Source organism: Aptenodytes patagonicus, unplaced genomic scaffold, assembly GCF_965638725.1.
Source record: "Aptenodytes patagonicus unplaced genomic scaffold, bAptPat1.pri.cur scaffold_536, whole genome shotgun sequence".
NCBI classification, from domain to species: Eukaryota; Metazoa; Chordata; class Aves; order Sphenisciformes; family Spheniscidae; genus Aptenodytes; species Aptenodytes patagonicus.
The window spans coordinates 2261-27970 of record NW_027472434.1 but is presented as its reverse complement, the minus strand read 5'-3'; the positions used below and the strand labels follow the sequence as shown (position 1 = coordinate 27970).

General features: G+C 73.3%; 1 protein-coding gene across 1 annotated transcript; it reads right to left on the bottom strand.

The window, feature by feature from the left end:
- Window positions 1-8308: 8308 nt before the first annotated feature.
- On the bottom strand, window positions 8309-22751 carry LOC143173968 (SH3 and multiple ankyrin repeat domains protein 1-like; the record flags this gene model as incomplete). Its single annotated transcript, XM_076364071.1, is given in 6 exon segments — window positions 8309-8476; window positions 12251-12408; window positions 15855-15963; window positions 17421-17492; window positions 19255-19458; window positions 22694-22751. Coding segments are annotated over 6 exon segments (753 nt in total), but the record flags the coding sequence as incomplete, so codon positions are not given.
- Between the last annotated feature and the right edge of the window lie 2959 nt (window positions 22752-25710).

The following is a 25710-nucleotide window of genomic DNA, read 5'->3' as shown; positions in this document are numbered from 1 at the left end:
ATGGGGACAGGGGGGGACATGGGGACAGGGGACACGGGGACATGGGGACAGGGACACGGCTGGGGACATGGGGACAGGGATGTGGGGACACACCTGGGGACATGGGGACAGGGGGGCTGGGGACACGGGGACAGGGATGTGGGGACACACCTGGGGACACGGACAAGGGACATGGCTGGGGACACGGGGACAGGGACGTGGGGACACATCTGGGGACACGGGGACAGGGACGTGGGGGACACACCTGGGGACATGGGACAGGGGACACGGGGACATGGGGACAGGGACACGGCTGGGGACATGGGGACAGGGATGTGGGGACACACCTGGGGACATGGGGACAGGGGGGCTGGGGACACGGGGACAGGGATGTGGGGACACACCTGGGGACACGGACAAGGGACATGGCTGGGGACACGGGGACAGGGACGTGGGGACAGGGACACGGGGACAGGGACGTGGGGACACATCTGGGGACACGGGGACAGGAACGTGGGGACACACCTGGGGACATGGGGACAGGGGACACGGGGACATGGGGACAGGGACACGGCTGGGGACATGGGGACAGGGATGTGGGGACACACCTGGGGACATGGGGACAGGGGGGCTGGGGGACACGGGGACAGGGATGTGGGGACACACCTGGGGACACGGACAAGGGACATGGCTGGGGACACGGGGACAGGGACGTGGGGACAGGGACACGGGGACAGGGACGTGGGGACACATCTGGGGACACGGGGACAGGAACGTGGGACACACCTGGGGACATGGGGACAGGGGGGCTGGGGACACAGGGACAGGGACGTGGGGACACATCTGGGGACATGGGGACACATCTGGGGACACGGGGACAGGGACGTGGGGACACATCTGGGGACATGGGGACACATCTGGGGACACAGGGACAGGGACACGGCTGGGGACATGGGGACGGGGACGTGGGGACACACCTGGGGACATGGGGACACATCTGGGGACACAGGGACATGGGGACAGGGACACAGCTGGGGACGCGGGGACAGGGATGTGGGGACATGTCTAGGGATGGGGACATGGAACACATCTGGGGACACGGGGACATGGGGGCGGTGACACAGCTGGGGACATGGGGACAAGGACATGGGGACACATCTGGGGACGTGGGGACACATCTGGGGACATGGGGACATGGGGACAGGGACACAGCTGGGGACACGGGGACAGGGATGTGGGGACACATCTGGGGACACGGGGACACATCTGGGGACACGGGGACAGGGACGTGGGGGACACACCTGGGGACATGGGGACACATCTGGGGACACAAGGACAGGGACACGGCTGGGGACACGGGGACGGGGACATGGGGACACATCTGGGGGCAGGGGATGGTGACACGGCTGGGGACACAGGGACAGGGACTTGGGGACACATCTGGGGACACGGGGACAGGGATGTGGGGACACATCTGGGGACATGGGGACAGGGACACGGCTGGCACGCCTTGGCACAGGGCCATGGGGCCATGGGGCCATGGGGACAAGGGGCCAGGGGGACATGGGGAAAAGGGGACAGGACGACATGGTGACAGGGGTCCATGGGGACATTGGGCCATGGGGACATGGGGCCACGGGGCCAGGGGACATGGGGCCAAGGGCACAGGGTGACATGGTGACAGGGGTCCATGGGGACATGGGGACACGGGGACACGGGGACTCGGGGCCATGGGGACAGGAAGACATGGGCCATGCGGCCAGGGGGACACGGGGCCGTGGGGCCATGGGGACACGGGGACAGGAGGACACGGGGACAGGAGGACACGGGGCCGTGGGGACAGGGACCACGGGGCCATGGGGCTGTGGGGCCAGGAGGACACGGGGCCATGGGGCTCAGGGGGCCATGGGGCCAGGGACCATGGGGACACTGGGACACGGGGCCATGGGGCCGTGGGGCCGTGGGGCCAGGAGGACGTGGGGCAGGGGGACTCGGGGCCATGGGGCCAGGAGGCCATGGGGACAGGGACTGTGGGGACACTGGGCCACGGGGTCACAGGGCCACGGGGCCATGGGGCCGTGGGGACAGGAGGACACGGGGCCAGGGGGCCAGGGACCACGGGACACAGGGCCATGGGGCCAGGGGGCCACGGGGACAGGACATGGGGACATGGGGCCAGGGACCATGGGGACACTGGGCCACGGGGACACAGGGCCATGGGGCCAGGGGGCCACGGGGACAGGAGGACACGGGGCCATGGGGCCAGGGACCATGGGGACACTGGGCCACGGGGCCACGGGGCCGTGGGGCCAGGGGGCCAGGGACCATGGGGACACTGGGACACGGGGCCATGGGCCCATGGGGCCGTGGGGACAGGAGGACACGGGGACAGGGGGACAGGGACCATGGGGCCAGGGACCATGGGGACACTGGGCCACGGGGACACAGGGCCATGGGGCCAGGGGGCCACGGGGACAGGAGGACACGGGGCCATGGGGCCAGGGACCATGGGGACACTGGGCCACGGGGCCACGGGGGCCGTGGGGCCAGGGGCTGGGGGGCGGTGGGGCCAGGGACCATGGGGACACTGGGACACGGGGCCATGGGCCATGGGGCCGTGGGGACAGGAGGACACGGGGACAGGGGGACAGGGACCATGGGGCCACGGGGCCATGGGGCCATGGGGCCAGGGACCACGGGGACATGGGGACATGGGGACATGGGGCCACGGGGACAGGAGGACACGGGGCCATGGGGCCGTGGGGCCATGGGGCCAGGAGGACATGGGGCCGTGGGGCCAGGGACCATGGGGACACTGGGACACGGGGCCACGGGCCATGGGGCCAGGGGGCCACGGGGACAGGAGGACACCGGGCCACGGGGCCATGGGGCTGTAGGGCCGTGGGGCCAGGAGGACATGGGGACCCGTGGGGCCGTGGGGCCAGGAGGACATGGGGCCGTGGGGCCAGGGACCATGGGGACACTGGGCCACGGGGCCACGGGGCCATGGGGACCCGTGGGGCCGTGGGGCCAGGAGGACATGGGGACCCGTGGGGCCGTGGGGCGTTGGGGCCGTGGGGCCAGGGACCATGGGGACACTGGGACACGGGGCCACGGGGCCATGGGGCCGTAGGGCCGTGGGGCCAGGAGGACATGGGGCCGTGGGGCCAGGGACCATGGGGACACTGGGACACGGGGCCACGGGGCCATGGGGCCGTAGGGCCGTGGGGCCAGGAGGACATGGGGATGTGGGGCCAGGGACCATGGGGACACTGGGCCACGGGGCCACGGGGCCATGGGGACCCGTGGGGCCGTGGGGCCAGGAGGACATGGGACCCGTGGGGCCGTGGGGCGTGGGGCCGTGGGGCCAGGGACCATGGGGACACTGGGACACGGGGCCACGGGGCCATGGGGCCTAGGGCCTGGGGCCAGGAGGACATGGGGCCGTGGGGCCAGGGACCATGGGGACACTGGGCCATGGGGCCACGGGGCCATGGGGCCGTGGGGCCAGGAGGACATGGGGACCCGTGGGGCCGTGGGGCGGTGGGGCCGTGGGGCCAGGAGGACATGGGGCCGTGGGGCCAGGGACCATGGGGACACTGGGCCACAGGGCCACGGGGCCATGGGGCCGTGGGGCCAGGAGGACATGGGGACCCATGGGGCCGTGGGGCAGTGGGGCCGTGGGGCCAGGAGGACATGGGGACCCGTGGGGCCGTGGGGCGGTGGGGCCGTGGGGCCAGGAGGACATGGGGCCGTGGGGCCAGGGACCATGGGGACACTGGGCCACAGGGCCACGGGGCCATGGGGCCGTGGGGCCGTGGGGCTGGGGGGACCATGGGGCCAGGAGGACATGGGGACCCGTGGGGCTGTGGGGCCAGGAGGACATGGGGCCGTGGGGCCAGGGACCATGGGGACACTGGGACACGGGGCCACAGGGCCATGGGGCCGTGGGGCCAGGAGGACATGGGGACCCGTGGGGCCGTGGGGCGGTGGGGCCGTGGGGCCAGGAGGACATGGGGCCGTGGGGCCAGGGACCATGGGGACACTGGGACACGGGGCCACGGGGCCATGGGGCCAGGGGGCCACGGGGACAGGAGGACACCGGGCCACGGGGCCATGGGGCTGTAGGGCCGTGGGGCCAGGAGGACATGGGGACCCGTGGGGCCGTGGGGCCAGGAGGACATGGGGCCGTGGGGCCAGGGACCATGGGGACACTGGGCCACGGGGCCACGGGGCCATGGGGACCCGTGGGGCCGTGGGGCCAGGAGGACATGGGGACCCGTGGGGCCGTGGGGCGTTGGGGCCGTGGGGCCAGGGACCATGGGGACACTGGGACACGGGGCCACGGGGCCATGGGGCCGTAGGGCCGTGGGGCCAGGAGGACATGGGGCCGTGGGGCCAGGGACCATGGGGACACTGGGACACGGGGCCACGGGGCCATGGGGCCGTAGGGCCGTGGGGCCAGGAGGACATGGGGATGTGGGGCCAGGGACCATGGGGACACTGGGCCACGGGGCCACGGGGCCATGGGGACCCGTGGGGCCGTGGGGCCAGGAGGACATGGGGACCCGTGGGGCCGTGGGGCGTTGGGGCCGTGGGGCCAGGGACCATGGGGACACTGGGACACGGGGCCACGGGGCCATGGGGCCGTAGGGCCGTGGGGCCAGGAGGACATGGGGCCGTGGGGCCAGGGACCATGGGGACACTGGGCCATGGGGCCACGGGGCCATGGGGCCGTGGGGCCAGGAGGACATGGGGACCCGTGGGGCCGTGGGGCGGTGGGGCCGTGGGGCCAGGAGGACATGGGGCCGTGGGGCCAGGGACCATGGGGACACTGGGCCACAGGGCCACGGGGCCATGGGGCCGTGGGGCCAGGAGGACATGGGGACCCATGGGGCCGTGGGGCAGTGGGGCCGTGGGGCCAGGAGGACATGGGGACCCGTGGGGCCGTGGGGCGGTGGGGCCGTGGGGCCAGGAGGACATGGGGCCGTGGGGCCAGGGACCATGGGGACACTGGGCCACAGGGCCACGGGGCCATGGGGCCGTGGGGCCGTGGGGCTGGGGGACCATGGGGCCAGGAGGACATGGGGACCCGTGGGGCTGTGGGGCCAGGAGGACATGGGGCCGTGGGGCCAGGGACCATGGGGACACTGGGACACGGGGCCACAGGGCCATGGGGCCGTGGGGCCAGGAGGACATGGGGACCCGTGGGGCCGTGGGGCGTTGGGGCCTTGGGGCCAGGGACCATGGGGACACTGGGCCACAGGGCCACGGGGCCATGGGGCCGTGGGGCCGTGGGGCCAGGAGGACATGGGGCCGTGGGGCCAGGGACCATGGGGACACTGGGCCACGGGGCCACGGGGCCATGGGGCCGTGGGGCCAGGAGGACATGGGACCCGTGGGGCCGTGGGGCGGTGGGGCCGTGGGGCCAGGAGGACATGGGGCCGTGGGGCCAGGGACCATGGGGACACTGGGCCACAGGGCCACGGGGCCATGGGGCCGTGGGGCCAGGAGGACATGGGGACCCATGGGGCCGTGGGGCAGTGGGGCCGTGGGGCCAGGAGGACATGGGGACCCGTGGGGCCGTGGGGCGGTGGGGCCGTGGGGCCAGGAGGACATGGGGCCGTGGGGCCAGGGACCATGGGGACACTGGGCCACAGGGCCACGGGGCCATGGGGCCGTGGGGCCGTGGGGCTGGGGACCATGGGGCCAGGAGGACATGGGGACCCGTGGGGCTGTGGGGCCAGGAGGACATGGGGCCGTGGGGCCAGGGACCATGGGGACACTGGGGACACGGGGCCACAGGGCCATGGGGCCGTGGGGCCAGGAGGACATGGGGACCCGTGGGGCCGTGGGGCGTTGGGGCCTTGGGGCCAGGGACCATGGGGACACTGGGCCACAGGGCCACGGGGCCATGGGGCCGTGGGGCCGTGGGGCCAGGAGGACATGGGGCCGTGGGGCCAGGGACCATGGGGACACTGGGCCACGGGGCCACGGGGCCATGGGGCCGTAGGGCCGTGGGGCCAGGAGGACATGGGGACCCGTGGGGCCGTGGGGCGGTGGGGCCGTGGGGCCAGGAGGACATGGGGCCGTGGGGCCAGGGACCATGGGGACACTGGGCCACAGGGCCACGGGGCCACGGGGCCGTGGGGCCGTGGGGCTGGGGGACCATGGGGCCAGGAGGACATGGGGACCCATGGGGCCGTGGGGCCAGGAGGACATGGGGCCGTGGGGCCAGGGACCATGGGGACACTGGGCCACAGGGCCACGGGGCCATGGGGACGTAGGGCTGTGGGGCTGGGGGACCATGGGGCCAGGAGGACATGGGGACCCGGGGGGCCGGGGGGCCAGGAGGACATGGGGCCGTGGGGCCAGGGACCATGGGGACACTGGGCCACAGGGCCACGGGGCCATGGGGACGTAGGGCTGTGGGGCTGGGGGACCATGGGGCCAGGAGGACATGGGGACCCGTGGGGCTGTGGGGCCAGGAGGACATGGGGCCGTGGGGCCAGGGACCATGGGGACACTGGGCCACGGGGCCACGGGGCCATGGGGACCCGTGGGGCCGTGGGGCCAGGAGGACATGGGGACCCGTGGGGCCGTGGGGCGTTGGGGCCGTGGGGCCAGGGACCATGGGGACACTGGGACACGGGGCCACGGGGCCATGGGGCCGTAGGGCCGTGGGGCCAGGAGGACATGGGGCCGTGGGGCCAGGGACCATGGGGACACTGGGCCACGGGGCCACGGGGCCATGGGGCCGTGGGGCCAGGAGGACATGGGGACCCGTGGGGCCGTGGGGCGGTGGGGCCGTGGGGCCAGGAGGACATGGGGCCGTGGGGCCAGGGACCATGGGGACACTGGGCCACAGGGCCACGGGGCCATGGGGCTGTGGGGCCGTGGGGCTGGGGGAACCATGGGGCCAGGAGGACATGGGGACCCGTGGGGCTGTGGGGCCAGGAGGACATGGGGCCGTGGGGCCAGGGACCATGGGGACACTGGGCCACAGGGCCACGGGGCCACGGGGCCGTGGGGCCGTGGGGCTGGGGGACCATGGGGCCAGGAGGACATGGGGACCCATGGGGCCGTGGGGCCAGGAGGACATGGGGCCGTGGGGCCAGGGACCATGGGGACACTGGGCCACAGGGCCACGGGGCCATGGGGACGTAGGGCTGTGGGGCTGGGGGACCATGGGGCCAGGAGGACATGGGGACCCGGGGGGCCGGGGGCCAGGAGGACATGGGGCCGTGGGGCCAGGGACCATGGGGACACTGGGCCACAGGGCCACGGGGCCATGGGGACGTAGGGCTGTGGGGCTGGGGGACCATGGGGCCAGGAGGACATGGGGACCCGTGGGGCTGTGGGGCCAGGAGGACATGGGGCCGTGGGGCCAGGGACCATGGGGACACTGGGCCACGGGGCCACGGGGCCATGGGGCCGTAGGGCCGTGGGGCCAGGAGGACATGGGGATGTGGGGCCAGGGACCATGGGGACACTGGGCCACGGGGCCACGGGGCCATGGGGACCCGTGGGGCCGTGGGGCCAGGAGGACATGGGGACCCGTGGGGCCGTGGGGCGTTGGGGCCGTGGGGCCAGGGACCATGGGGACACTGGGACACGGGGCCACGGGGCCATGGGGCCGTAGGGCCGTGGGGCAGGAGGACATGGGGCCGTGGGGCCAGGGACCATGGGGACACTGGGCCACAGGGCCACGGGGCCATGGGGCCGTGGGGCCGTGGGGCCGTGGGGCTGTGGGACCATGGGGCCAGGAGGACATGGGGACCCGTGGGGCGGGGGGCCGTGGGGCCGTGGGGCCAGGGACCATGGGGACACTGGGCCACAGGGCCACAGGGCCATGGGGCCGTGGGGCCGTGGGGCTGGGGGACCATGGGGCCAGGAGGACATGGGGACCCGTGGGGCTGTGGGGCCAGGAGGACATGGGGCCGTGGGGCCAGGGACCATGGGGACACTGGGCCACAGGGCCACGGGGCCATGGGGCCGTGGGGCCAGGAGGACATGGGGACCCGTGGGGCTGTGGGGCCAGGAGGACATGGGGCCGTGGGGCCAGGGACCATGGGACACTGGGACACGGGGCCACAGGGCCGTGGGGCCGTGGGGCCAGGAGGACATGGGGACCCGTGGGGCCGTGGGGCCGTGGGGCCGTGGGGCCAGGGACCATGGGGACACTGGGCCACAGGGCCACGGGGCCATGGGGCCGTGGGGCCGTGGGGCTGTGGGACCATGGGGCCAGGAGGACATGGGGACCCGTGGGGCCGGGGGGCCAGGAGGACATGGGGACCCGTGGGGCGGGGGGCCGTGGGGCGGGGGTGACCTGGTGGATCTCCTGCCAGCCGTTCTCGTCGACGGTGCCGATGTGGGCGCGGTTGTAGAGCAGGAGCTCGCAGCAGCGCGGGTCCCCCCCCACCATGGCCGTGTGGTAGAGGGGCGTCAGCCCCCGCCGGTCCTTGTAGTTGGGGGACCCCCCCAGGTCCAGCAGCGCCTGCGGGGACGGGGACGATGGGGGGGGGGGGGGGCTGCACCCACCCCGCCCGGGCAGGCCGCGGGGGGCACGGGCGGCGCCCGCGCAGCACCCAGGCGCCCATTGCACCCACAGCACCCACAGCGCCCGCAGCGCCCAGGCACCCATTGCACCCGCGCATCCACAGCACCCGCAGCACCCAGGCATGATTGCACCGGAGCACCCACAGCACCCACAGCACCCGCAGCACCCAGGCATGATTGCACCGGAGCACCCACAGCACCCACAGCGCCCAGGCACCCATTGCACCCGCGCATCCACAGCACCCGCAGCACCCAGGCATGATTGCACCGGAGCACCCACAGCACCCACAGCACCCGCAGCACCCAGGCATGATTGCACCGGAGCACCCACAGCACCCACAGCGCCCAGGCACCCATTGCACCCGCGCATCCACAGCACCCGCAGCACCCAGGCATGATTGCACCGGAGCACCCACAGCACCCACAGCACCCAGGCACCCATTGCACCCACAGCACCCACAGCACCCAGGCACGATTGGACCTGAGCACCAACAGCACCCACAGCACCCAGGCACCCACAGCACCCAGGCACGATTGCACCTGAGCACCCACAGCACCCGCGCACCCACAGCACCCAGGCACGATTGCACCCATGCACCCACAGCACCTGAGCACCCACAGCTCCCACAGCACCCACAGCACCCAGGCACCCACAGCACCTGAGCACCCACAGCACCCACAGCACCCAGGCACCCACAGCACCCTCGAACGCCGCAGGGACATGTGGGGGACCTGTGCATGCACAGCACCCGTGCACGATTGCACCCGTGCACCCGTTGTACCCGTTGCACCCGTGCACGATTGCAGCCGTGCACCCATTGCACCCGCGCATGCACAGCACCCATGCACGATTGCAGCCGTGCACCCATTGTACCCGTGCACCCGTTGCACCCATTGCACCCGTGCACACACAGCACCCATGCACCCATTGTACCCGTGCACCTGTTGCACCCGTTGCACCCGTTGCACCCGTGCACGCACAGCACCCATGCACGGTTGCACCCATTGCACGCTGCGGGGGCCCGCGCAGCACCCACGCACGCGCTGCAGGCCTGTGGGTGCCCGCACGTGCCCGTGCCCACCCATGGGTGCCTGTGCACACCCCTGTGCCCACCCATGGGTGCCCATGCCCGCCCCTGTGAGTCCCTCCCGCGCGTGCCCCCCGTGGGTGCCCATGCGTGCTCATGGGTGCCCGTGCCCGCCTGTGCGAGCCCCTCCCACCCGTGGGTGCCCACCCGGGGGTGCCCATACCTACCCATGTCAGCCCCCACCCACCCAGGGGTGCCCACCCGTGGGTGCCCATACCCCCCCATGCCAGCCCCCTCCCACCCGTGGGTGCCCACCCGTGGGTGCCCATACCCCCCCCATGCCAGCCCCCACCCACCCAGGGGTGCCCACCCGTGGGTGCCCATACCCCCCCCATGCCAGCCCCCTCCCACCCAGGGGTGCCCACCGTGGGTGCCCATACCCCCCCATGCCAGCCCCCTCCCACCCGTGGGTGCCCACCCATGGGTGCCCATACCCCCCATGCCAGCCCCCACCCACCCGTGGGTGCCCACCCGGGGGTGCCCATACCCCCCCCCATGCCAGCCCCCTCCCACCCATGGGGTGCCCACCCGGGGGTGCCCATACCCCCCCATGCCAGCCCCCACCCACCCGTGGGTGCCCACCCGTGGGTGCCCATACCCCCCCATGCCAGCCCCCTCCCACCCATGGGTGCCCATACCCCCCCATGCCAGCCCCCACCCACCCGGGGGTGCCCATACCCCCCCCCCATGCCAGCCCCCTCCCACCCATGGGTGCCCACCCGTGGGTGCCCATACCCACCCATGCCAGCCCCCACCCACCCAGGGGAGCTCGTGGGTGCCCACGCACGCCCACGGGTGCTACTGCCCACCGTGGGCGCCCATACCCCCCCATGCCAGCCCCCCTCCCACCCGGGGGTGCCCACCCGTGGGTGTCCATACCCCCCCATGCCAGCCCCCTCCCACCCGTGGGTGCCCACCCATGGGTGCCCATACCCCCCATGCCAGCCCCCTCCCACCGTGGGTGCCCACCCGTGGGTGCCCATACCCCCCCATGCCAGCCCCCTCCCACCCATGGGTGCCCATACCGCCCCATGCCAGCCCCCACCCACCCGGGGGTGCCCATACCCCCCCCCATGCCAGCCCCCTCCCACCCGTGGGTGCCCACCCATGGGTGCCCATACCCACCCATGCCAGCCCCCACCCACCCAGGGGTGCTCGTGGGTGCCCACGCCACGCCCACGGGTGCTACTGCCCACCCGTGGGTGCCCATACCCCCCCCATGCCAGCCCCCTCCCACCCGGGGGTGCCCATAGCCCCCATGCCAGCCCCCTGCCACCCATGGGTGCCCACCCGGGGGTGCCCATACCCCTCCATGCCAGCCCCCTCCCACCCGTGGGTGCCCATACCCACCCATGCCAGCCCCCTTCCACCCGGGGGTGCCCACCCGGGGGTGCCCATACCCCCCCATGCCAGCCCCCCTCCCACCCGGGGGTGCTCGTGGGTGCCCATACCCCCCCATGCCAGCCCCCTCCCACCCAGGGGTGCCCACCCGTGGGTGCCCATACCCCCCATGCCAGCCCCCACCCACCCGTGGGTGCCCACCCGTGGGTGCCCATACCCCCCCCATGCCAGCCCCCTCCCACCGTGGGTGCCCACCCATGGGTGCCCATACCCCCCCCATGCCAGCCCCCTCCCACCCGTGGGTGCCCACCCGTGGGTGCCCATACCCCCCTCCATGCCAGCCCCCACCCACCCGTGGGTGCCCACCCGGGGGTGCCCATACCCCCCCCCATGCCAGCCCCCTCCCACCCATGGGTGCCCACCCGGGGGTGCCCATACCCCCCCATGCCAGCCCCCACCCACCCGTGGGTGCCCACCCGTGGGTGCCCATACCCCCCCATGCCAGCCCCCTCCCACCCATGGGTGCCCATACCCCCCCATGCCAGCCCCCACCCACCCGGGGGTGCCCATACCCCCCCCCCATGCCAGCCCCCTGCCACCCATGGGTGCCCACCCGTGGGTGTCCATACCCCCCCATGCCAGCCCCCTCCCACCCGTGGGTGCCCACCCATGGGTGCCCATACCCCCCATGCCAGCCCCCTCCCACCCGTGGGTGCCCACCCGTGGGTGCCCATACCCCCCCATGCCAGCCCCTCCCACCCATGGGTGCCCATACCCCCCATGCCAGCCCCCACCCACCCGGGGGTGCCCATACCCCCCCCCATGCCAGCCCCCTCCCACCCATGGGTGCCCACCCGTGGGTGCCCATACCCCCCCATGCCAGCCCCCACCCACCCAGGGGTGCTCGTGGGTGCCCACGCACGCCCACGGGTGCTACTGCCCACCCGTGGGTGCCCATACCCCCCCCATGCCAGCCCCACTCCCACCCGGGGGTGCCCACCCGTGGGTGTCCATACCCCCCCCATGCCAGCCCCCTCCCACCCGTGGGTGCCCACCCATGGGTGCCCATACCCCCATGCCAGCCCCCACCCACCCGTGGGTGCCCATACCCCCCCATGCCAGCCCCCTCCCACCCATGGGTGCCCATACCCCCCCCATGCCAGCCCCCACCCACCCGTGGGTGCCCATACCCCCCCATGCCAGCCCCCTCCCACCCATGGGTGCCCATACCCCCCCCATGGCAGCCCCCACCCACCCGTGGGTGCCCACCCGTGGGTGCCTACCAGCAGGGCGGGGTAGCGGCGGGTGCAGACGGCGCGGTGCAGCGCGGTGGCCCCGTCGCGGGCGCGGAAGTCGAGGTGGGCCCCCCCCAGGCAGAGCAGCCGGATGATTTCCACCTCCCCCGGGCCCTCCCGCTGCGCCGCCAGCGTCAGGGGGGTCTCTGGGGGGGGGGGGACACATGACGGGACACCCCGTCACCCACGGGGACATTGGGGGGGAGGGGGGCTGTGGGGAGACGGGGGGGCATGGGGGGGTGTGGGGACATGGGGGACATGGGGGGCGTGGGGACACGGGGGGCTCTGGGGAGATGGGGGGGCATGGGGGGGTGTGGGGACATGGGGGACATGGGGGACATGGGGGACATGGGGGGCGTGGGGACGCGGGGGGCTCTGGGGAGATGCGGGGGCATGGGGGGGTGTGGGGACATGGGGGACATGGGGGCGTGGGGACGCGGGGGGCTCTGGGGAGATGGGGGGGCATGGGGGGGTGTGGGGACATGGGGACATGGGGGGCGTGGGGACGCGGGGGGCTCTGGGGAGATGGGGGGGCATGGGGGGGTGTGGGGACATGGGGGACATGGGGGGGCATGGGGGGCGTGGGGACATGGGGACATGGGGGGCGTGGGGACGCGGGGGGCTCTGGGGAGATGGGGGGGCATGGGGGGGTGTGGGGACATGGGGGACATGGGGGGCGTGGGGACACGGGGGGCTCTGGGGAGATGGGGGGGCATGGGGGGGCACAGGGGGTGTGGGGACATGGGGGACATGGGGGGCGTGGGACGCGGGGGGCTCTGGGGAGATGGGGGGGCATGGGGGGGTGTGGGGACGCGGGGGGCTCTGGGGAGATGGGGGGGCATGGGGGGGTGTGGGGACATGGGGGACATGGGGGGCATGGGGACGCGGGGGGCTCTGGGGAGATGGGGGGGCATGGGGGGGTGTGGGGACATGGGGGACATGGGGGGCGTGGGGACGCGGGGGGCTCTGGGGAGATGGGGGGGCATGGGGGGGTGTGGGGACATGGGGGACATGGGGGACATGGGGGACATGGGGGGCGTGGGGACGCGGGGGGCTCTGGGGAGATGCGGGGGCATGGGGGGGTGTGGGGACATGGGGGACATGGGGGGCGTGGGGACGCGGGGGGCTCTGGGGAGATGGGGGGGCATGGGGGGGTGTGGGGACATGGGGGACATGGGGGGCGTGGGGACGCGGGGGGCTCTGGGGAGATGGGGGGCATGGGGGGGTGTGGGGACATGGGGGACATGGGGGACATGGGGGGCGTGGGGACGCGGGGGGCTCTGGGGAGATGGGGGGGCATGGGGGGGTGTGGGGACATGGGGGACATGGGGGGCGTGGGGACACGGGGGGCTCTGGGGAGATGGGGGGGCATGGGGGGTGTGGGGACATGGGGGACGGGGGGCGTGGGGACGCGGGGGGCTCTGGGGAGATGGGGGGGCATGGGGGGGTGTGGGGACATGGGGGACATGGGGGGCGTGGGGGGCGTGGGGACATGGGGGACATGGGGGGCGTGGGGACGCGGGGGGCTCTGGGGAGATGGGGGGGCATGGGGGGGTGTGGGGACATGGGGGACATGGGGGGCGTGGGGACACGGGGGGCTCTGGGGAGATGGGGGGGCATGGGGGGTGTGGGGACATGGGGGACATGGGGGGCACGGGGGGCGTGGGGACGCGGGGGGCTCTGGGGAGATGGGGGGGCATGGGGGGGTGTGGGGACATGGGGGACATGGGGGGCACGGGGGGCGTGGGGACATGGGGGGCGTGGGGGGCGTGGGGACACGGGGGGCTCTGGGGAGATGGGGGGGCATGGGGGGGTGTGGACATGGGGGACATGGGGGGCATGGGGGGCGTGGGGACATGGGGGACATGGGGGGCGTGGGGACACGGGGGGCTCTGGGGAGATGGGGGGGGGCATGGGGGGGTGTGGGGACATGGGGGACATGGGGGGCATGGGGGGCGTGGGGACATGGGGGACATGGGGGGCGTGGGGACACGGGGGGCTCTGGGGAGATGGGGGGGCATGGGGGGGCACAGGGGGTGTGGGGACATGGGGGACATGGGGGGCGTGGGGACATGGGGGGACATGGGGACACAGGGGGCTATGGGGAGATGGGGGATATGGGGGGCACGGGGATGGGGGGCTCTGGGGACATGGGGGGAGATGGGGGGCATGGAGGGGTGTGGGGACAGGGGGGGACATGGGGACATGGGGGGACATAGGGGGCGTGGGGGGGTGTGGGGACGCGGGGGGCTCTGGGGAGATGGGGGATATGGGGGGTGTGGGGGGATGTGGGGACATGGGGGGCCATGGGGGGTGTGGGGACACGGGGGGCTCTGGGGACATGGGGGGACATAGGGGGTGTGGGGGGGTGTGGGGACGTGGGGGGACATGGGGACACGGGGGCTGTGGGGACGTGGGGGGCTATGGGAGATGGGGGATATGGGGGGGCACGGGGGGTGTGGGGGGCTAAAGGGACATGGGGGGACATGGGGGGACATGGGGGGCTATGGGGACACGGGGGGTGTGGGGACATTGGGGACATCATGGGGTGAAGGGGGACATCAGGGGTTGGGGACCCGGGGGGGGGGGGGGGGGGGAGGGGGGTGTCAGGGGGTGGCTCAAGGGATGTCCCAGGGGTGACGCTGGGGACACGGGGGTGTCCCCAGGGGCTCAGGGGCATCCCAGGGGGGTCCCCAGGGCCGGGGGGTCCCCAGGGCCACCCCAAGGTGTGACACCAGGAACACAGGGGTCCCCAGGGGTCTGGCGGGGGGGTCCCCAGGGCCGGGGGGGGGTCCCCAGGGCCACCCCAAGGTGTGACACCAGGAACACGGGGGTCCCTAGGGCTGTGGGGGGGTCCCCGGGGTCTCAGGGCCACCCCAGGGGTGTCCCCAGGGCCGTGGGGGGGGGGTCCCCAAGGGTCTCAGGGCCACCCTAGGGTGTGACACCAGGAACACGGGGGTCCCCAGGGGTCTGTGGGGGGGTCCCCAAGGGTCTCAGGGCCACCCCAGGGTGTGACACCAGGAACACGGGGGTCCCCAGGGGTCTGTGGGGGGGTCCCCAAGGGTCTCAGGGCCACCCCAGGGTGTGACACCAGGAACACGGGGGTCCCCAGGGGTCTGTGGGGGGGTCCCCAAGGGTCTCAGGGCCACCCCAGGGTGTGACACCAGGAACACGGGGGTCCCCAGGGGTCTGTGGGGGGGTCCCCAAGGGTCTCAGGGCCACCCCAGGGTGTGACACCAGGAACACGGGGGTCCCCAGGGGTCTGTGGGGGGGTCCCCAAGGGTCTCAGGGCCACCCCAGGGTGTGACACCAGGAACACGGGGGTCCCCAGGGGTCTGTGGGGGGTCCCCAAGGGTCTCAGGGCCACCCTAGGGTGTGACACCAGGAACACGGGGGTCCCCAGGGGTCTGGGGGGGGGTCCCCAAGGGTCTCAGGGCCACCCTAGGGTGTGACACCAGGAACACGGGGGTCCCCAGGGGTCTGGGGGGGGGTCCCCAAGGGTCTCAGGGCCACCCCAGGGTGTGACACCAGGAACACGGGGGTCCCCAGGGGTCTGGGGGGGTGTCCCCAGGGGTCGGGGGGGGGGGCTCACCCCCCGAGTCGGAGTCGTGGTAGTTGGGGTCAAGGCCGCGGTCCAGCAGCCGGGCCACCTTCTCGGCCGAGCCGTGCTGCACGTAGTCCAGAAACTTCCGCAGCCCCGTCTGCCGGGGGACACGGGGGGGGGGGACACACGGTGAGGGGACACGGGGGGGGGACACGGGGACACCGGCACGCGTGGGGCGGGGGGATGCGGGGACACGGGGGGGGACACCGGGGGGGGCACGGGGACACCGGCACGCGTGGGGCGGGGGGACGCGCAGGGGGACACAGGGACACCGGGGGGGCACGGGGACACCGGCACGCGTGGGGCGGGGGGACGCGCAGGGGGACACGGGGACACCGGGGGGGCACGGGGACACCGGCACGCGTGGGGCGGGGGGATGCGGGGACACGGGGGGGGACACCGGGGGGGGCACGGGGACACTGGCACGCGTGGGGCGGGGGGACGCGCAGGGGGACACGGGGGGGGGACACACGGTGAGGGGACACCGGGGGGGCACGGGGACACCAGCATGCGTGGGGTGGGGGGACACGGGGGGGGGACACAGGGACACTGGGGGGGCACGGGGACACCAGCATGCATGGGGTGGGGGGACACGGGGGGGGGACACAGGGACACTGGGGGGGCACGGGGACACCAGCATGCGTGGGGTGGGGGGACACGGGGGGGGGACACAGGACACCGGGGGGGCACGGGGACACCAGCATGCGTGGGGTGGGGGGACGCGCAGGGGGACACGGTGGGGGGACACACGGGGACACTGGCATGCGTGGGGCGGGGGGACACGGGGACATGGGGGGGGACACGGGGACACCGGAGGGGCACGGGGACACCGGCACACGTGGGGCGGGGGGATATGCAGGGGGACACGGGTGGGGGGACATGGTGAGGGGACACCGGGGGGGGGACACGGGGACACCGGGGGGGCACGGGGACACTGGGGGGGCACGGGGACACCGGCACGCGTGGGGCGGGGGGACGCGGGGACACGGGGGGGGGACACGGGGACACCGGGGGGGCACAGGGACACCAGCACGCGTGGGGCGGGGGGATGCGGGGACACGGGGGGGGACATGGGGACACCGGGGGGGCACGGGGACACTGGCACGCGTGGGGCGGGGGGATGCGGGGACACGGGGGGGGGGACACGGGGACACCGGAGGGGCACGGGGACACCGGCACGCGTGGGGCGGGGGGATGCGGGGACACGGGGGGGGACACGGGGACACCGGGGGGGCACGGGGACACTGGCACGCGTGGGGCGGGGGGACGCGGGGACACGGGGGGTGTGGGGACACGGGGGGGGGGGCGGTTTGGGGACAGCGGGGCGTGCAGGGACACGTGGGGGGGGGGGAGGGGCATCCTGTGGGCGGGGCTGTTCAGATGAGGGGCGGGGCCAGGCAGGCAGGGGGCGGGGCCAGGCGGCGGGGGGGGCGGAGCGAGTGGGAATGCTGGGGGGGGGCGGGCGCGCGCGGGGCAGGGGGCGGGCCCGGCGAGGAGGGGGCGTGGCCGGCGAGGAGGGGGCGTGGCCGGGGGCGTGGCCGGGGGCGGCCCCACCTTGGTGTGCAGCTTGGCCAGCTGCTTCTCGTCCAGGTTGGTCTGCTTGTACACCCGCGTCTTGTAGCGGAACTGGGGGGGGGGGGGGGGGGGCGTGTCAGCGGGGACACGCCCCCTCGGCCGCGGGACACGCCCCTTCCCCGCCAGGACCACGCCCTCCCCCCCTCAACCCGGGCTGAAGCCCCCAGGCCCCAGGCCCCCCGCCGCAGGCCACGCCCCTCCTTTAGGCTCCGCCCGGCCCCGCCCCGAGGTGGGGCACGCACTGCCGGTGCCGTGGCCCGCCCCGGGGGAAGCCCCGCCCCGTGCCCCGCCCACCCAGACCCCACCCACCTCGAGGGAGGGCACGCCCCGGTGGAAGCTCGGGGGGGGGGGTGTCAACCCAGAGGGGCGTGGCCCATGCTCCCTTATGCAAAGCTGGCCCCACCCACTCCTGGGTCCCGCCCACTCCACACCCCGCCCACTCACAGGCCCCGCCCACCCACGAGGTAGGGCACGCCCCGGTCGAAGCTCGGGGGGGGGGGAGGGGGAAGGTCACACCCCCCCCATCAGCGCCCCGGCCCCCCGGGGATGCCCCCACCCGCCCCGCCCCCTCCAAGACCCCGCCCAGCGCCCCGCCCCACCTCGAGGTAGGGCACGCCCCGGTCGAAGCTTTGCCAGGGAGGCGTTAACCCTCGGGTGAAGCCCCGCCCCGGCCCCGCCCCCGGCCCCGCCCACCTCGAGGTAGGGCACGCCCTGGTTGGAGCTTTGGTGGGGAGCGTTAACCCTCGGGTGTAGCCCCGCCCCCGGCCCCTCCCCGGCCCCGCCCACCTCGAGGTAGGGCGCGCACTGGTCGAAGCTCTGCGGGGGGGGCGTCAACCCTCGGGTGCAGCCCCGCCCCGGCCCCGCCCCCCGGCCCCGCCCACCTCGAGGTAGGGCACGCCCTGGTCGAAGCTCTGCGGGGGGGGGGGGGATCAACCCTCGGTGCAGCCCCGGCCCCCGGCCCCCCCCGACTCCCCCCGACCCCCGCCCCGGCCCCCCCCCCGGCCCCGCCCCCTGCCCCGCCCACCTCGAGGTAGGGCACGCCCTGGTCGAAGCTCTGCCGGGGGGGGGGGGGGGGCATCAACCTTCGGGTGCAGCCCCGGCCCTCGACCCCCCCCGGCCCCCCCGCCCCGCCCCCCGGCCCCGCCCCGGCCCCGCCCCCCGGCCCCGCCCACCTCGAGGTAGGGCACGCCCTGGTCGAAGCTCTGCCGGGGGGGGGGCATCAACCCTCGGGTGCAGCCCCGGCCCCGCCCCGGCCCCGCCCCCCGGCCCCGCCCACCTCGAGGTAGGGCACGCCCTGGTCGAAGCTCTGCCGGGGGGGGGGGCGTCAACCCTCGGGTGCAGCCCCGGGCCCCGCCCCCGGCCCCGACCCGGCCCCGCCCCCCGGCCCCGCCCCCCGGCCCCGCCCACCTCGAGGTAGGGCACGCCCTGGTCGAAGCTCTCCGGGGGGGGGGGGGGGCATCAACCTTCGGGTGCAGCCCCGGGCCCCCCCCCGCCCCGCCCCCCGGCCCCGCCCCGCCCCCTGCCCCGCCCCCCTGCCCCGCCCACCTCGAGGTAGGGCACGCCCTGGTCGAAGCTCTGCGGGGGGGGGGGGGGATCAACCCTCGGGTGCAGCCCCGGGGCCCCGCCCCCCGGCCCCGCCCAGGCCCCGCCCCCCGGCCCCGCCCACCTCGAGGTAGGGCACGCCCTGGTCGAAGCTCTGCGGGGGGGGGGGGGGGGCATCAACCCTCGGGTGCAGCCCCGGCCCCCGACCCCCCCCGGCCCCCCCCGCCCCCAGCCCGGCCCCGCCCCCGGCCCCGCCCCCTGCCCCGCCCACCTCGAGGTAGGGCACGCCCTGGTCGAAGCTCTGCGGGTAGTCGCGCAGCGGCCGCTCCTCGTCCAGGAATTTGGCGTCGCGGCCGGCGGCCGCCGGCTGGAAGAGCCCGTAGTTGAGGCCGTCGTGGAGCCCCTCGGTCAGGGCGCAGAGCAGCTGCTGCTTGGCCGCCCACACCGCCGCCCCCGGGTCGAAGCGCAGGCACTTCTGGGGGGGGGGGGGGGGGGTGTCAGGGCGGGGGGGGCGGGGGGGGCACCCGCCGGCGCGGGGATCCCCCTCCCCCCCCCCCCCCCCCCCATCCCCCGGGTCAGGCGCCCCCGCCATGGGAAACACCCGCCCCCCCCCGGGTCAGGCACCCCCACGATGGGGACCCCCCGGGTCAGGGACCCCCACCATGGGGACACCCCTACCCCCGGTTCAGGGACCCCCCACCATGGGGGGACCCCCCCCACCCCCGGGTCAGGCACCCCCGCCATGGGAAACACCCGCCCCCCCGGGTCAGGCACCCCCACCATGAGGACACCCCCACCCCCAGTTCAGGGACCCCCGCCATGGGGACACCCCTACCCCCGGGTCAGGGACCCCCACTATGGGGACACCCCCACCCCCGGTTCAGGGACCCCCCACCATGGGGGGACCCCCCCCCACCCCTGGGTCAGGCACCCCCACCATGGGAAACACCCGCCCCCCCCCGGGTCAGGCACCCCCACCATGAGGACACCCCCACCCCCAGTTCAGGGACCCCCGCCATGGGGACACCCCTACCCCCGGGTCAGGGACCCTCACTATGGGGACACCCCCCACCCCCCGGGTCAGGGACCCCCACTATGGGGAACCCCCCCCCCAGGGTCAGGCACCCCCACCATGGGGACACCCCCACCCCCGGGTCAGGGACCCCCACTATGGGGACCCCCCCCCCCCCAGGGTCAGGCACCCCCACCATGGGGACACCACCCCCCCCCCCCGGGTCAGGCACCCCTGCCATGGAGCCAGGGACCCCCACCATGGGGACCACCCCCCCCGGTTCAGGGACCCCCCACCATGGGGGGGACCCCCCCCACCCCTGGATCAGGCACCCCCACCACAGGAACACCCGCCCCCCGGGTCAGGGACCCCCACCATGGGGACCCCCCCCCATCACCCCGGGGTGAACCCCCGGCACTTCCTTGGGGGGGGGGGGACACGACACGGGGGGGGGGCGGACCCCGACACCCCTGGGATGGGCCGTGGGGCATGGGGAGCAGGGGGGGACCCTGAAATGGGGAACCCCCCAACACCCCTGGGCTGAACCCCCAGCACTTCTAGGGGGGCACGGGGGGGGGACACCCCACGATGGGGACCCCCCCAAAAAACCCCTAGGGTGAGCCGTGGGGCATGGGGGGTGCAGGGGGACCCCGGGATAGGGGGACCCCCCCCCCCGCCACCCCTAAGGTGGACCCTGAGATGGGGACCCCCCCATCACCCCTGGGGTGAACCCCCTGCGTTTGGAGGCCCCCCCTACATTGGGGGGACCCCCCCTATTTTGGGGGGACATGCCCCACCTTTGGAGACCCCCCCATGCCTTTAGGGACCCCCCCCCCATATACTTTTAAGGACCTCCCATACTTTCGGGGACCCCCCCCTATATTTTTGAGGACCCCTCTATTTTGGGGGGAACTGCCTAGTTTCGGGGGACCCCCTATATCTTTGGGAGTCACCCCCCACCTTTGGGGACCCCCCCATACTTTTAGGGACCCCCCCATAATTTCGGGGACCCCCATATTTTTGGGGCCCCCCCGTATATTTTTGGGGACCCCCTATTTTTGGGGACCCCCCCTATTTTGGAGACCTCCTCTATTTGTGTGGACCCCCCCTACTTTGGGGTGACATCCCCTACCTTTGGGGACCTCCCCTATATTTTAGGGGACCCCCATACTTTTGGGGACACCCTGTAGTTTTGGAGGACACCCCCCACCTTTGGGGGACCCCCCCCCCATACTTTCAGGCACCTCCTCATATTTTTGGGGACTCCCCCTATATTTTTGGGTACCCCCTCTATTTTGGGACCCCCCCTATTTTTGGGGACCCCCCTATCTGGGACCCCCTGTATATTTTTGGAAGCCCCCCTATATCTTTGCCCCCCCCCATTTTTGGGACCCCCTCTATTTTGGGGGGACCCCCCCATTTTGGGGGACCCCCTATTTTTGGGGACCCCCAATACTTTTTGCCCCCCCTATATTTTGGGGGACCCCCTATATTTTTGGGGGACCCCCATTTTTTGGAAAACCCCATATTTTGGGGGGACCCCCCATATTCTTGCCCCCCCAATTTTTGCCCCTCTCCTCTTTTTGGGGAACCCCTCCATATTTGGGGCCCCCCCATATTTTTGCCCCCCCCATATTTTGGGACCCCCCCCAATGTTTTGGGGGCCCCCTATATTTTGGGCCCCCCTATACTTTGGGGGACCCCCCTATACTTTAGGGACCCCCCCATACTTTGGGGCCCCCCTATATTTTGGCCCCCCTATATTTTGGGGAGCCCCCTATACTTTAGGGACCCCCCTATACTTTGGGGACCCCCCCATACTTTGGGGCCCGCCTATATTTTGGCCCCCCTATATTTTGGGGACCCCCCTATATTTTGGGGACCCCCCTATACTTTAGGGACCCCCTATATTTTGGCCCCCCCTTTATTTTGGGGCCCCCCTATATTTTGGGGCCCCTCCATGTTTTGGGGACCCCCCAATATTTTGGGCCCCCCTATATTTTGGCCCCCCCCCCATGTTTTGGGGACTCCCCTATATTTTGCCCCCCCAATATTTTGGGCCCCCCTATATTTTGGGGACCCCCCTATATTTTGGGGACCCCCCTATATTTTGGGGACCCCCCTATAATTTAGGGACCCCCCTATATTTTGGCCCCCCCTATATTTTGGGGCCCCCCTATATTTTGGGGGCCCCCCATGTTTTGGGCCCCCCCCAATATTTTGGGCCCCCCTATATTTTGGGCCCCCCCCCATGTTTTGGGACTCCCCTATATTTTGCCCCCCCCATATTTTGGGCCCCCCCTATATTTTGGGGACCCCCCTATATTTTGGGGACCCCCCTATAATTTAGGGACCCCCCTATATTTTGGCCCCCCCTATATTTTGGGGCCCCCTATATTTTGGGGCCCCCCCATGTTTTGGGCCCCCCCCAATATTTTGGGCCCCCCTATATTTTGGCCCCCTCCCCATGTTTTGGGGACTCCCCTATATTTTGCCCCCCCCATATTTTGGGCCCCCCTATATTTTGGGCCCCCCCCCATGTTTTGGGGACTCCCCTATATTTTGCCCCCCCTATATTTTGGGCCCCCCCATATTTTTGCCCCCCCCCCCCCCCAATTTTGGGCCCCCTCCCGATTTCGGGGCCCCCTCCCAATTTTGGGGGACACCCCCCCCCCCCCCCCCTATTTCGGGGGCTCACCGTCTGGTGCAGGTCGGGGATGCCGATGCGGAAGACCATCATGCTGAAGTGGGCGTCGTCGGGGCCGGGGGGGGCCGGGGGGGCCCGCGGGGGCGGGGGGGGCCGGGGTTGGCGCCGGGGGGGCCCTCGCGGGAGCTCCCCGAATCCGAGTCGCCCTCGGGGTACTCGGAGCCCCGACCCTCCTCCTCCTCGCTGGAGGCCGGCGTGCGCGGCATGCTGCCACCATCACACGGCTGGGGGGGGGGGGGGGGGCCAGAGGTGGGTGACCCCCCCCCCCCCCCCCCCGCCCCAGAACACCCCCCCCAAGCGCCCGCAGCCTCGCACACGCATGTACACGCTCGCACACGTATGCGCACGCGGGGGGGGGGTATCGCAAGGGTTCGCTTGCACCGTCACACGGTGATCCCCCCCCCCCCCCTCGAACACCCCTGACACCCCCCCCCCGAGCCCCCCCCCCCCCGAGCCCCCCCCCCCCCCCAGCACCCACACGCTTGCACACGTATGTCCGTCCTTGCACGCATGGAGCGGTGCCTGGGTGTGCAAGGGCTTGCTGCACCAGGATGTGACTGGGGGGGGGGGTGACCCCCCACCCCCCACCCCCCACCCCACCCTCGGCACCCCCAGAACCCCCCCAGAGCCCCCCCCCCCCCCCCCCGGCACCCCCAGGGCTTGCACACGCCTGTACACGCTTGCACGCGTAGGTACACGCACGGGGCGTCACATGGGTGTGCAAGGGCTTGGTGCACCAGCATGTGGCTGGGGGGGAAGGGGGGGGGGGAGTGACACCCCCCCCCCCGCCTCGGCACCCCCAGCACCCCCAGAGCCCCCCCCCCCCCAGGCACCCACACGCTTGCACACGCGTGGACATGCACATGGCGGGGCGTGCACGCATGCGGGTGTGCACGAGTTTCCTGCACCAACACACGGCTGGGGGGAGGGGCAGGGTGGTGGGCGCCCCCCCCCACCCCCCGCACCCCCCCCCACCCCCCCACCCCCCACCTCCCGCACACGCTCGCACGCGCTCGTGCACGCACGCGCCTGGCGCTGCCACCGCGCACGGTCACGCTGCGACCACGCACACGCGTGTGCAAAGCCCCCCCCCCCCCCCGGTGCACGCCCTCGCACGCCCTCGCACGCCGGTGCACGCGCCAGCCCGGGCTGGGTCGGGCTATTTTTAGCAGGCGGCGGGAAGTGGGGGCGCGTCCCGGGGGGACACGGGGACACGGCGGCGCCGCGGGGACACGGGACGCGCGCGGGGACACGGGGACACACGCGGGGACACGCCAGCCCCAGATCGGCGCCGTGACATTGGGGGCCCTTGAACCAGTTGCGGCGGGGCCGGGGGGGTGGGGAGCAGGCGTGGGCGTGTGCACGGGGGAGCAGGCGTGGGCGCCGGGAGCACGCGTGTGCAAGCGTGCGTGTGCACGGGGAGCACACGTGGGTGCCGGGAGCACGCGTGTGCAAGCGTGTGTGTGCACGGGGAGCACGTGTGGGCGCCGGGAGCACGCGTGTGCAAGCGTGTGTGTGCATGGGGAGGAAGCGTGGGTGCTGGGAGCATGCGTGTGCAAGCGTGTGTGTGCACGGGGAGCACGTGTGGGCGCCGGGAGCGCGCGTGTGCAAGCATGTGTGTGCACAGGGAGCACGTGTGGGTGCCGGGAGCACGCGTGTGCAAGCGTGTGTGTGCACGGGGAGCACGTGTGGGCGCCGGGAGCGCGCGTGTGCAAGTGCGCGTGTGCATGGGGAGCACGTGTGGGTGCCGGGAGCATGAGTGTGCAAGCGTGCATGTGCACAGGGAGCACGTGTGGGCGCGGGGAGCGCGCGTGTGCAAGCGTGTGTGTGCACGGGGAGCACGTGTGGGTGCCGGGAGCATGTGTGTGCAAGCGTGCGTGTGCACGGGGAGCACGTGTGGGTGCCGGGAGCATGCGTGTGCAAGCGTGCGTGCATGGGGAGGAGGCGTGGGCGCCGGGAGCATGGTGTGTGCAAGCGTGCGTGCATGGGGCGCACACATGGGCACCGGGAGCACACGTGTGCAAGCATGTGGGCATGGGGAGCAGGCGTGGGCCACCGGGAGAATGAGTGTGCAAGCGTGCGTGTGCACGAGGAGGAGGTGTAGGCACTGGGAGCAGGCGTGTGTAAGCGTTGTGCGGCCTGGGGAACACGCATGGGCAGCGGGAGCACGTGTGTGCAAGCATGTGGGCATGGGGAGCATGTGTGCGCGAGCAGGCGTGCATGGGGAGCACGCATGTGCACCCTGGAGTATGCGCGTGTAAGCGTGTGTGCACGGGGAGCAGGCGTGTGCAAGTGTGTGTGCGCAGGGGAGCAGGCGTGTGCACCGGGAGCACGCGTGTGCAAGCGTGTGTGCATGGGGAGCGCGTGTGGGCGCCGGGAGCACGCGTGTGCAAGCGTGTGTGCATGGGGAGCGCGTGTGGGCGCCGGGAGCACGCGTGTGCAAGCGTGTGTGCACAGGGAGCAGGTGTGTGCAAGCATGGGAGCACATGTGTGCAAGCACGTGTGCACGGGGAGCACACGTGTGGGAGTGTGCGCGCGCGTGTGGGGAGCAGGCGTGTGCAAGCGTTCGTGTGCACGAGGAGCACGCGTGTGCAAGCACACGCGTGTGCACGGGGAGCGGGCGTGCGAGAGCATGTGCGTGCACGGTGAGCATACGGAAGAACACACGGGAGCGTGTGCGCGCGCGCAGGGAGCACACGTGTGCAAGCGCGTGCATACAAGGGACAAGCGTGCCAGCACGCGCGTGCAGAGAATGCACACGTAGGGCAGCGGGTGCGCGCACGTGGAGCACGTGTGCAGGCATGCGTGTGCATGTGCGTGCACGCACACGTACGGGGGCGTGCGCGTGCAATTGGAGGGCGCGCGTGGGAGCGCGTGTGCACAGGGGGCACGCGTGTGGGAGCGTGTGCGTGCGCGAGGGTGCACACGTACAGGAATGGGGTGTGGGCTGTCCGTGCACGCGTGTGTGCAAGCGTGTGCACGGGGAGCATGCGCGCGTGAGCACGCCC